Source organism: Sarcophilus harrisii, chromosome 2 (assembly GCF_902635505.1).
Source record: "Sarcophilus harrisii chromosome 2, mSarHar1.11, whole genome shotgun sequence".
Lineage (NCBI taxonomy): Eukaryota > Metazoa > Chordata > Mammalia > Dasyuromorphia > Dasyuridae > Sarcophilus > Sarcophilus harrisii.
This window is the reverse complement of record NC_045427.1, coordinates 570,557,713-570,571,750: the sequence shown is the minus strand read 5'-3', so window position 1 is coordinate 570,571,750 and position 14,038 is coordinate 570,557,713. Positions and strand designations below refer to the sequence as shown.

General features: G+C 36.3%; 1 protein-coding gene across 1 annotated transcript in view; it reads right to left on the bottom strand.

Moving 5' to 3' along the window:
- Positions 1-14,038, bottom strand: part of VWA2 (von Willebrand factor A domain containing 2) — a 50,277-nt gene that overhangs the window by 32,681 nt on the left and 3,558 nt on the right. The window contains exons 2-4 of the mRNA XM_003755372.2: positions 8,574-8,635; positions 4,958-5,032; positions 2,238-2,371 (exon numbers count right to left, since the gene is read on the bottom strand). Coding sequence (XP_003755420.1) covers positions 2,238-2,371; positions 4,958-5,032; positions 8,574-8,625 — 261 coding nt within the window. The 5' untranslated portion in view covers positions 8,626-8,635. The remainder of the gene's footprint in view (positions 1-2,237; positions 2,372-4,957; positions 5,033-8,573; positions 8,636-14,038) is intronic.

The following is a 14,038-nucleotide window of genomic DNA, read 5'->3' as shown; positions in this document are numbered from 1 at the left end:
AGGAGCTTAGAACAGAGATACTCCAAATACCATCTGGCACCTTCTAACTCAAATACTGACTTTCTTTCACTGATGACATAGGGAATAAGGCTTGAAAATTTTTCATCCATGTTTGCCTGACTGACTGGCTCTAAATAGAGTCTATGGGATTGGAAAGTTTCTGAGGACAATTGTTTACAAATGCAAAAGTTCTCACCCTGGCACTACTCCAATCCAAGAGATGGATGAATCATGTTGTAAGGAAATGTCATGTCATGGAATCACTGCCTCAATACAAAATGAGGAGGACACACACACTGAAATCTGTGATCCATAGCCATGATGTGATTTATAAGAACAATTTCTAGCCAAATGATGTGATTGATGTTGGGGTTCAGTCATGTGAAGTTCTCATTGGCCATTCTCTTTGGCAAAAGGTAGGTTTATTTAGGGGAAGAGATTACAGACAAAATGAAGACACACAATAAACATCAAGAAAGATAAATATGAAATAGAGTTGGGAGAGCACAAAGCAAGAAAAGGAGTTTTAACAATTAATAATGGAAAAGACAAGTTCTCTGGTAGAACTCACAATTTACTAGAAGAAAGGGAATGAGGTGGGAGTATACCCTTAACTGACAGAGTAGAGGAGTTTAGCATCCTAAAAGAATTACTTAGCTCTAAGAAGAAGCCATGAGGCATGCTGGGGGCAGGGACTGAAAGGAAAGATACCCATAGCATGGGAGAGGAGGGAGGTAAAAGATACGGATAGACAGAGTTCAAGACTGTTATAACACCAGAAGGGATTCAACAAAATGGTGCAAGCCATGGATAGATTTGTAGGAGACATGGAGTTTGACATGGATTTCTGACTAACGTGATCTCCATAGAGGGTGGGATTATAAAATTAAATTATTTTATTAAATTTTTATTTAAATAATTTTATTTAAATAATTTTATTAAATTATATTTATTAAATTAAATTAAATTGATCCCCAATAGTGCTGTTCCTGCTTGCCTCAGGGAGTAATATTTCAGTCTTTCTCTGCCAACCCCACTCAGTTACTCAGGACTTCATTGGCCATGGAGCTAGGAAACTTCTTTTTTCCACTGCATTATGGTCAATGAAAATGTCTACAACATTCTTGTTGTCTCTCCAACAGAGACTTTGACTATGAGTAAGAAGAAATTATAATCAAATAATCAATATCAATATTGGGCTCAATAATCAAATAACTAGTGAATTGCACAATTCACTGGCGGGGGGTGGGGGGGGTTGTCTCCCACCTCTGAACTCTACTATTTCCATGACTTAACTGATATCTGCCTATTAAAAAACTAAATATGTAGAATGAGACCCATTTTTAGACATGGACAATAAAGGAATTTGTTTTGCTGACTGTGCTTATTTGGTTGAGGGTTTTTTCTTTTCTTTTTTACAGGGAGGCACATGAAGAAAAAGGAGAAAATAAGTGATTATTAATTAGGGAAAAAAAGTTGGTTTTGTTTTAAGTGGTTTGGCATGGTGATATGAGCAAAAGTTCTCAATCTATATCCAACATACCTGTTCCCTTCCAGGGCTGGTCCTAGGTCCATCTTAGCCAGTGTCGCTTAGTATATAGGTACTACTATATTGGTAAAAGTATTAAATTCTATGCTAGATCAAAGTCTCCAATATAAGATGATCATTTCCTTTAATGATATTCCAAAACAGGAAAAGGTTTGCCCTAATTAAAAGCCTATTGGTTTGTCTGAGATTAACCTAGGAATGTTATCTTAGAATCCTGCTTTTTTGCTCACATGACATGTATTACTCTTGATCTCTAATTCAAGAAAATTATGGCTTGCCCAATGGAACTGTGAATTTTTAGAAATGAGATCCAAGGGAATCACACATTGCTCACAAAGAGGGACTTCCTGTGTACAAAGATATTAATTTCACCAGATTTGGAAAGCAGAGAGTGTCTATAAATTTGGAAAGGCTGGTTTTATTCTTGGCATCATTCATGTAAGATTTTTAGGATTAATGTTGTGCTCTCAAAGAGAACCATTGATATCGGGGGAGTAATGTAATGACATAAAAGTGAACCGGATTTAAGTGAAGAAGAGCTGTGCAAGGTCACCAGCCTCACTTTCCCCTCTGGAGCCACCTGGGTCCAGTGACGAAGATACAGAACAGGATAACTAGACCTGGCCTTAGATGCAGTGAAAGTTTTAGGTTTAATGGGAGTTTTATAAAGAATAAGATGCATACTCACTTTATCTGGATCGATGGTCAAGGTATCACACAATTTAATGGCAAAGTACTTAGACCTTTCAAAGCTTCCTTTCCCAATGCTATGAGAACCATCCAAGGCAAACAGGACATCCAAAGCAGCAGAACACTGCATCACTAGGAAAGAGAAGATTCTAGGGGTCAATTCAGATCCACTGTAGACCAAATCAGCACCCGGGATTCGCTCCAGAAAATACCAATTGATACTGTGAAAATATCATCTTAGCAAAATTTATCCAGCAAAAGTATTAGGAACTGGGGCTACACTTTGTGACCATTTTGGGAACCATACTTTGTAACATGCTGACAGAACAGAGGGTCTCTAAAAATCCAAAGATGTCAAAATGGTACCTTAATCAAAGGAACCCTGCACTTAAGTCAGAAAATCTAATTGCAAATACTGGCTCTGCTGTGTTACCTGGACACGACAATTAAGCCTCTTTCCTCATCTCTTACTTGGAAATAATAATTGTATTCAAACTTCACAGGATTGGAGAAAAATACTGTAAACTTTTAAATACCATATAAATAGGAATTGTAATTATTCCCAGGTATATGGAAATGAAGGTTACCCAGCAGAAGACAGCAGCAATGATAGCCTGGCTACCAAAATAAAAACACTGTAACATGGCTGAGGATCATGAGCAAAGAATAATGTCTATAAGTCTTGCTCAGTATGATAACTTAACAACATAAAGAGACAGAGACAAGGATTTGATTGTTGAACAAGATCATGTAAATAAAGTCTATATAGGGATAGGGATTCTACCTTTGATTTCTCTACTGTAGGGAACTCTTAGGTAAAGAACTGCTCTCTAATAATAGATTGGTACCTTCTCTGAATTTTCTAGAGCACTTTAGAGATTAAGCAATCTGTCCAGTTCACAAAGCCTCTAATGTGTTAGACGTAGAATATGGACCCAGGACTTCTTGGCTTTGAAGCTAATTCTCTGCTACACTAGTAAGTCCAAAGCTTCAGAGATCAAGGCATTTTTTTGACCCTTCTTCTGAGCACTAGGACCTCTCTGGTACTGCAGACAGAAACAGACATCTTCCTCTCTTAAAACAGTTCTTTTTTAGAGAAACAAGACTATTCAGTGATCAACTAGTTGTACTCCATTAATGAAAACATTCACTTTTCTAGACCTCAGTTTTCCAATTTGTAGGAAGGGAGATTAAGTATTGGAACAGATGATCTCCAGAATAACTTCCAACTCTACTTATGGTTCTACTTTTTTTTTTTTTAAATTTAATAGCCTTTTATTAACAGGTTATATGCATGGGTAACTTTACAGCGTTAACAATTGCCAAGCCTCTTGTTCCAATTTTTCACCTCTTACACCCCACCCCCTCCCCTAGATGGCAGGATGACCAGTAGATGTTAAATACATTAAAATATAAATTAGATACACAATAAGTATACATGACCAAAACATTATTTTGCTGTATAAAAAGAATCAGACTCTGAAATATTGTACAATTAGCTTGTGAAGGAAATCAAAAATGCAAGTGGGCATAAATATAGGGATTGGGAATTCAATGTAATGGTTTTTAGTCATCTCCTAGAGTTCTTTCTCTGGGTGTAGCTGGTTCAGTTCATTACTGCTCCCCATTGGAAATGATTTGGTTGATCTTGTTGCTGAGGATGGCCTGATCCATCAGAACTGGTCATCATATAGTATTGTTGTTGAAGTATATAATGATCTCCTGGTCCTGTTCATTTCACTCAGCATAAGTTCATGTAAATCTTTCCAGGCCTTTCTGAAATTATCCTGTTGGTCATTTCTTACAGAACAGTAATATTCCATAATTTTCATATACCACAATTTATTCAGCCATTCTCCAACTGATGGACATCCATTCAGTTTCCAGTTTCTAGCCACTACAAAAAGGGCTGCCACAAACATTCGTGCACATACAAGTCCCTTTCCCTTCTTTATAATCTCTTTGGGATATAAGCCCAGTAGTAACACTGCTGGATCAAAGGGTATGCACAATTTGCTAACTTTTTGAGCATAATTCCAAACTACTCTCCAAAATGGTTGGATTCGTTCACAACTCCACCAACAATGCATCAATGTCCCAGTTTTCCCACATCCCCTCCAACAATCATCATTATTTTTTCCTGTCATCTTAGCCAATCTGACAGGTGTGTAGTGGTATCTTAGAGTTGTCTTAATTTGCATTTCTCTGATTAATAATGACTTGGAGCATCTTTTCATATGACTAGAAATAGTTTCAATTTCTTCATCTGAGAATTGTCTGTTCATATCCTTTGACCATTTTTCAATTGGAGAATGGCTTGATTTTTTATAAATTAGAGTTAATTCTCTATATATTTTGGAAATGAGGCCTTTATCAGTATGGTTCTACTTTTCAAGAGGTGATTCATTAGCTAAGGATGCATCTACTTCTCTTTGTCAATCTCCTTTACTCACCTGGCTACTCTACCTCGTGTTTGTTCTATGTACTTAAAATTGTCTCCTCATCCCCAGATTACTATAATCCTAGAACATATGCAAGAAACTACTATGCAGTGTTTATGGCTATGAACTCTCAAAAGGATGGTAGGTCACCAAATACTTCTGATAATGGTGATGACAATTTATCTGGAGTAGGAATGTCATCTCAGCAGGCAAGAAGTTCCTGGGAAATAAAAATGAGTGCCTGGAAATATCTTCTGTTTAAAATAGAAACACTTACATTGACTGGCAGCTGAAATCTTCACAACAGTCTCCTGGTTTACATAGAGATCCTGGATAGTGAAAGATGGTAGCACTATGGGAACAAATAAATAGAAAGCCCATTATACTAGCTATACTAGCTATACCTTTCTGTTTTATACAGAATTTACATTTACCAAATATCAGAGGAGAGACAATAAGTAGAAAGCTTTGGGAACTTTTATGTGATTTCTCTCTTGCCCGGTTATTGGCATAATATTGGCAATAAGAAGAGAGGCAACATGGATAGAGAGCAAATCTTGGAATCAGGAAGACCAGGGTTACAATTCTGCCTCTGATACATACTAGTTATGAGCCTAAGAACAAGCCATGTAAACTCTCCAAACCCCCAGATAACATCTCAGGACTATTAGTTAAGTCAAATTGCTGAATGACATCAGTGGAAGCCATCTCCATACCAAGAGCTTCCCAACTTGAAGTAAATTATGTGTTTGGACCAAATATAACTATAATGTAATAATAATTTTTACATATGCATATATATACATACATATAAAGTATATAAATACATATATATAATATATCTAAAGTACTAATAAAATTAATATTGTTTAAAGTTTATAAAGCACTTTACATACATTGTCTAATTTAATTCTGATCTTACCCTGTGAGGTAAGTGGTACTGTCATTATTCTTATTTTATAGTAAAGAAATAGACATTCAGACAGATTAAGTGACTTATTCTGAATCACAGAGCTAATTAGAGGCTGAGGCAGGATTTAAATTCAAGTATTCTGGACTCCAAGTTCAACACTCTAGTCACTGCATAAAGGTAAAGTCCTAGCATCCCTGCTTGTGTCCCCGCTCCATAGACTTTCACTATTTATAATGTGAATATTTAAATAATTTAAAAATACAATTTTCATTCATTTTGCTCTTAGAATTTCACACCAGTCAGGAATTAAAAATAATTTGTCTGCTTCTGCAGGACAATGAGAAACTTTTGCTAGAAAAAGCCTGTCCTTAAATGTGTGATCACATATCTTTCTGCCCTCCCTCACCAATGTAAACTGTGGCTGGCTTGGGTCAGGGGGAGTTTGCCAAGGTAGCCAAAGACTTTCAGGGAAGTCCTAGGAAATAATAAGAAAGGAGAAATTCAGATGAAGAAAGTGTATTTCTCATTATGGAATATTACTGTTCTGTAAGAAATGACCAACAGGATGATTTCAGAAAGGCCTGGAGAGACTTACACGAACTGATGCTAAGTGAAATGAGCAGGACCAGGAGATCATTATATACTTCAACAACAATACTAGATGATGACCAGTTCTGATGGATCAGGCCATCCTCAGCAACGAGATCAACCAAATCATTTCTAATGGAGCAGTAATGAACTGAACTAGCTATGCCCAGAAAAAGAACTCTGGGAGATGACTAAAAACCATTACATTGAATTCCCAATCCCTATATTTATGCACACCTGCATTTTTGATTTCCTTCACAAGCTAATTGTACAATAATTCAGAGTCTGATTCTTTTTGTACAGCAAAATAATGTTTTGGTCATGTATACTTATTGTGTATCTAAGTTATATTTTAATATATTTAACATCTACTGGTCATCCTGCCATTTAGGGGAGGGGGTGGGGGGGGTAAGAGGTGAAAAATTGGAACAAGAGGTTTGGCAATTAATTGTTAATGCTGTAAAGTTACCCATGTATATATCCTGTAAATTAAAGGCTATTAAATTAAAAAAAAAAAAAAAAAAAAAAAAAAAGAAAGTGTATTTCTCATTTGGATGGTATGTTACAAGTAACTTTCCCTCTTCAAATATTATTTGTCTAAAGCAAAAAATAGCATTAGAACTATCTTATCCATGTTAAATGTTAAATGACACCTTTATAAAATGCAATTATATGAATATGTAATGTCACATGCACATGCAAATGCCTTTATAAGCTGGATGAGTAAGTCTAAAGTTACTCATCCTATTAATGGAGATTCTGAGAGGAACCATACAATCAGAAGAAGGAACCACAGGAGCAAAATAAACTTCCAGGGTGAGATTGCTTAATATGTGTTTGTTGAATGAAGAAATCAAATTATTTCTGCTAGATTGATGAAGGAAAGCAGCTAAGGCATTCCCAAGATATTGAAACACCTACAAAAAGAGTGTTCCTTTCAAAAAGTTTAATTATTACTTGGGGCCCGTGGCTGGAGTAAAGCCAAATCCTGTTTCTGAGAAACATGTCTCTGATGAGAACTGAAGAGGTGCTTGGCTGCAAGAGATTCTAAACCTCTCATCACCTAAAGCTAATTCTCTATTTATGAGCATCTACATGTACCCTGAAAAGGTAGCATGCTGCCAGTATGGAGGTTTAGGCTCCTATACCACCTACCCACAGCATCTTTGCTTAGCTAGCCTGATGAAATGAAAGCAGATTTCCTGGGAAACAGGCAAATGATGACTGTATTCCCTGTTGATGACTCTAAATGAATGGCAAACTTGATTAGACTCTTCTAAAATCGGTCTACTGAACGAGATGCACTAGGAAGAAGTAAACAATAGGGATCACACCTGCTACAAGGCAAATCATAAAGCATTGTCTGTGGGAGTCAAAAGGTACAAGTTGTACCACTGACTTTTCCCTTAACTGGTTCTGGGGGACTCAATTTCCTTGGCTATAAAATTAGAAGGCTGGATTAAAGAGCTATCTTCCAACTGTAATATTCTTCATTTTTGGAGAATCCTTAGCTCAGAGGCATTGGCTGAACTTGAGAAATAACAAAGGATTTTGCTCCATCCACACCCACCCCCCTACCAAAAAATAAGAAAAAAGTAGAATATTATTTTTCAAACTGAGACTTTGGAAATCCATCTTCTTCAAAAAAAGTTTTTCCTGATACTCCTTAACCCTATCTTCTTCCCTCTGAGATTATCTCTAATTTATCTTGCATGGATCTAATTTGCACATACTTGTTTATATGGCGTTTCCCTCATTATATTGCAAACTCCTGGAAGATAGGGCTTGATTTTGCCTTTGTCTACCACAGTCTGGCACATAGTAAACACCTAATAAATACTCCTTAGTTTAAATAAATCGTTTGGTCTAATCTTGCACTGGCAGTGAAAACATGGCTGACTAAAGAAGTCAGACACCAGGCCAAAATTACACAGCTTGTAGAGGCAAGACTCAATTCCAGGTCTTCCTACTCCCGACTCGGTACTCTTTCTACTACACATTTTCTCTCATCAGCTTTTCCTATAATTCGGCTGCTTGTTAGGTGGTTAGACAAATTGCTTAATTAAGAGAGGTGGATATGGATCAAAAATTAGTCTTGGGTAGTCAGCCCAATTCCACAGCATCTCTGGTTTCTGTGAGGTGTGTTCCAGGCTTCAGGGAAGAGCTTAGAGGTTTTGGTGGCCTTCAACCTACTTGGATTCCGTCTAATCTAAATGTACACATAAAATGAGAACTTACTCAGTGAAAGAACTTGGAACCAAGTGCCACATTTGAACTCAGGTGCTTTTACAATTTTTGTCACTTGATGGATGTCATCTAGCTTTTAACTTGGTGATTTAAAAAAAAAAAAAAAAACAATATGAAGACTGAGACAAAGACTACATAAACATACCTTGGCCAAACAGAAAAATACAGATAGCTTCCAGGAACAGTATCAGGTTCATGATGTTCAAACTGAATGGTGGGGGGAAAAAACAATCACTATTAAATAATTTGTCAAATTCCAGTATATATCCTGCAAAGATATAGCTTTATTTTTTCTAAGCAAACCCACTTCACATGTAGGCTATATTCAATCAATAAAGATTTATTAAGCTCTCTGTAACAAGCACCATTTTAGGCATTAAAATGCAAAAGCAAAAGTGAAATACTCCCTGCCCTTCAAGAAATACTCCCAGCTACATACAAAAAAAACCATACATACAAATAAGTTGGAGATAATTTTAGAGAGAAAGCACTGGAATTAAAGAAGATCTGGAAAAGCAGTTAGTATGCAATCACCTACCTGATGCCATGATCCTCTTCAGAACAAAGGGCAAAACAATGTGTACTATAGATATTTGTTAAACTGAAAAGACCACCCAAAAATCTGATATATGCATTTTGTAAAGTTTGACGAAATGTCAAACTTACAGAAAAAACTCTGTGCTCCCTAAGACCATCAATATAAAACAGAGGCACCAAAATTATTTCTCTTGTGCCTTGTACCTATCTTGTGCTGACTCATTCAAAGTCCTCCCCCTATGCTCACTCTCACATTTCTAATTGATTCAAATTATAGTCAATACAACTTGATCATTGTTAGTGCAAATATTCTCCACTTGAGTTGCCCTAAATGCTAGCTTTTATGTTATTCCACACACTCTTATCATCTCTGCATGTGTGGACACACACAAATCAACCCAAACCATAATGCTCAGGAATGAAGTGGATTCAGTAAGTTTAGGGACTACACAATAGCTTGAGGTGGAAAGCCACATAACTCTAATCCTGGCAAATATGTTCCAAACTTCAAATGTTCCCCATCAGAATTGCCTGCTTTCAAATACTTAAAAGGCTCTGACATTCAAAACAGATCCATAAGTCAATGTCTGTAGCGGTATTAAAATAAGGGCTGTTGTCAGATATGTTTCTTTTGTCTAGTGCCTCCAATTGGAACAAATGATTCCAGGGGAGGGAGAAAGAAAGTTTCCAGAAGTTGTGAGTTGCATGAAATTCGAGTTGCCCTTCAAAGGGGACGAACAATGATGGACAGGCTTTCATGAGATTTGAGCAAAGTGTCCCTCCTCTTATTTGTCATCACTCCCAACCTTAGGGGGCAAGATGATGAAAGGAATGAAAGGGGAAAAAAGAGAAAAGACAAGGCATGAAAAGAAAGAATAAACATTGTCAGATCATATGGGTTAATAGAGCTTTCAGCAGTTAGAGCTTAAGATCTAAGCTTCAAACTCATGCTCCAATAAATCACTTGGGAATAATTTCTTAATCTCCTGAAATAAGGAAGTATAAAGAGAAATAAGTCTGCCCAATAGTGTAGCGGAAAACCCACAAAATTAGGAGTCAGAAGATCTAGAGAGTTCTAATCAGGCCTGGCACTAAAAAGTTGTATATCTCTAAATAAAAAATAAACATCTACAATTCTGATGGATGTGGCTCTTTTCAACAATGAGATGATTCAGGCCAGTTCCAATGGTCTTGTGATGGAGAAAGCCATCTGCACCCAGAGAGAGGGCTGTGGGAACTGAGTGTGGATCACAACATAACATTTTCATTCCTTTGTTGTTTGTTTTCTTTTGTTTTTTTTTCTCATTTTGTTTTCTTTCTCATTTTTTCCCTTTTTTATCTATTTTTTTTCTTATGCAGCATGATAATATGTATAGAAGAATTGCATAAGTTTAACATATATTGAATTACTTGCCATCTAGGGAGGGAGTGGGGATGGAAGGGAAAAAATTTGGAACAAAAGATTTTTCAAGGGTGAATGTTGAAAATATCCATACATATATTTTGAAAATAAAAAGCTTTAATAAAAAAAAAAACTGATTACAAGGGAAACAAACAACAACAAAAAAGAATAAGCTTCTACTATATGCCAGGCTGTATACTAAGCAGTGAGATAAAAAGAAATGCAAAAATAGTCTATGTCCTCAAATAGTTAACAATCTAAAGGATGTGACAACATAAATTGCTATGTAAAAACAAGATGTATACAGGATAGAACAGAAGTAATCTGAGGAGGAAAGCACTTAGTATTAAAGGGGGACAAGAAAAGTTGAAAAGTTGAAGGAAGAGTTAAGGAGAGAATCTAACACAAGGAGGCATTCCAGGCACAGAGGATGCTCACTGAAAATGCCCAGAGTCAAGAAATGATGTGTTTTTTGAACGACAAAATGAGATCAGTCTCACTGACTTACAGTTTGTAGAGGGGTGCAAAGTATAAGAGAATTGGAAAGGGTCAAATTATGGACTTTAAAAATCAAACCAAAGATTTTATATTTTCCCTTGGAAGTAATGGAAAGCCACCAGAGTTTATTAAATGGGAGTGGTGACATGATCAGATTAACATTTTTAGGAGGATCACTTTGGTAGCTAAAAGAAGGATGGACTGAAGTGGAGAGACTCAAAATAAAGACATCAACCAGTGAAATGAAGCGATGAGGGCATCAGAGGAGTGGAAGTGTCAGAGAAGACAAAGGAATATAGATGGGCAAAATCAGCAAGATTTGGCAACACCCTGGAAATGGCAGCTGGGGTGGGGATGAGAGTAAGAAATCAAGGATTACATCTAAATCACTCTCTCTTTGGGGTTTCATTTATAGGCTTTAGATATAAACAGACCACTAGAGATAAGCTAGTATAATCAAACTCCTAATTTTACATATGAGGAAACAAGGTACTTGCTCCAGATCACACAGATATAAAAAAAGCAGAATGAGGATTTAAACCAGATGTCCCTGTCTCTGAATTTCTGTTCTCTCTACTAAACCACAAATCTACATGCACAAAAGAATTCTAGGTTAAATTATTCCTGGTGTCCCTTTCTAGTTCTAAAATTCTGCTAACCCACACTATTCTCACTAAGGAAACTACTATGGATTACTCTGCCTATTTTACTATACTAAACATAATGGCGTCTCCTCCTCTGATTTCAATATGTTTTTGAAACAAATTGAGCTTCAAGTCCTGATTGGTTTGGAATCTGTCTTGGGATCTTCCGGTCTCAGATGACAAGAAAGGCTCAAGACTCTGCATGATCAAAGAGAAAATCTGACACCTAATATTGCAAGCCAGGTAGTCAAGAGTTCCCCAAATACGATCAAAGGGGAAAGAAAAGAGAACAGAAATGACAGAAAGGTTAAGGCCCTGGCTGGCCCAGGCAGTTATTACATTCCCTCAGAACGTTCAGTCTCAATATTCCAGAAAGACAAAATTATATTTTTCTAATACTCCCCCTCTCCCCCCCTCCAAAAAAGTTTCTTTTTATGAACTCCAGCATAAGATAGCAGATGCCTGAACAAGTCCCCACTTGCCCTCTAGGAGTCGGGAAAGTATCTGGCAAAAGGGAAAAAAGGCCATTTTAAGATGGAAAAACACAGGAAAAGGATGCCCATAGGTAGCCTGAACTTAAAGCATTGGCTCTTTATTTCTTTTTAGTTCTTAGTGTCCAGTGGGACCAATTTGAGAAATGGATTTAATCTATTATAACCATCATTATAGCTAAGATTTTTATAATATCTATTATGTTTCAGGTGATAAATAATAACTATTATAAACTGTGCTAAGTGCTCTATAAATATTATCTCATGTGCTCCTGGGAGCAACATTGGGGACATAGATATTCTTATCACACTCTCCCTCCTCTTCCTCTCTCCCCCCACCCTAATTTTCCAGACAAGGAAATTGAGGCAAGCAGAGGTTAAGACTTGCCCAGAATCATACAGAAAATAAATGAGATGAGTTTTGAACTTGTTTTCCTGACTTCAGTCACTGTCTATCCACATTAAGGTAATTCAGAGTCTTGTGCGTCTCTTTTTAAACTTTTAACAAAAAAAAAAAAAAATTGTTTTTGTTTTTTAAACAAGACCTGGGATTTCATTGTTGTTGGGAGCTTGCAGAAAGGAACATCCTCTTTTAAATCACATCAGTTTCTAAGAGCTTATAGAAAGTTGCCAATCTCTTCAACAATGAAATTGTTCAAACCAGTTCCAATTGTTCAGTGATGAAGAGAGTCATATACACCCAGAGAGAGGCCTGTGGGAACTGAGTTTGGAACACAACAACATTTTCACACTTTCTGTTGATGTTTGCTTGCATTTTGTTTTCCTTCTCAGGTTTTTTCTTTCTAGAGCCTTTTTTTTTTTTTTTGTGCAACAAAATAACTGTATAAATATGTATACATATATTGGATTTAACATATATTTTAACATATTTAACTTGGACTACCTGCCATCTAGGGGAAGGAGTGGGGGGAAGGAAGGAAAAATTTGGAACAGAAGGTTTTGCAAGGGTCCATGTTGAAAAATTAAAATCATGCATATATTTTGTAAATAAAAAGCTTTAATTAAAAAGAAAGAAAGAAAGTTGCAAAGGACACTAAAAACAGCTTATCCAAGGCTACAGAGAGACAGTTAGGTGACATCATGAAGAATGCCCTTCATGAAATCATGAGAAATGATTATTAAAAATATATAAGAAACTCTGACTAAGATACTAGCTGTGTGCCCCTAGGCAAATCACTTAAAGGTTCCTCCTCAGCTTCCTCCTCTGTAAAATGAAGGGTTGAATTTGATGGGTTCTAAGATCTCTTCCAATCCTAAATCTATGAGCCAATGTTAGAAGTGGGATTTGAACCTTTTTTTTTCTTATACTAAAGTAAGCTCTCTCTACTATAACCATGCTAACTCTATTTTATTATTTTGAATACAGAAAACAAACAAGGAATGTAACTCTTCCTTTTCCAACTACATATCTTAATAATAATCATAGTTCACATTTAAATGGCACTTTATAGTTCATAAAGTGCATTCCTCAAAATGAACTCATGGAGTAAATATTCTATTTATCCCCACTTTGCAGATAAAAAAACTGAGGCTTAAAGAAGTTCCACATTCACAGAGCTATTAAATCTAAGAACTTGGACATGGACCAGGTATTCTGATTCCGAGGCCTGTACTTAAGTTCTTTATATCATGATTTAAACACTAAACATAAACAAGGATTAAAGCCTGACTCTCAGTCCTCACATCCAGAGTTGCCAAATCTTTCCATTCAACCTCCATAATCTATGTGTACATATTATCTCCTCCTACAAAATATCAAGTTCTTTGAGGGCAAAGATTATTTCCACGGGGAGAGGTATTTTTTGTTTTTCTAGCGCCCATCATTCTACTTGCTTAATAAAGCTTATAATTGTCAATCTCTTTCTCTGGTTCAAACTTACACTGGGTCAAACTCTTATTGTTTCTTATGTAGACGATTGTAGTAGCAGCCTATTGTTCCCAAAGTATTTTATTGATGCCTTTTATTTTCATAGGACATTGGTTTTCCCCCTTCCCTACCCAATGAACTATCTCCCAT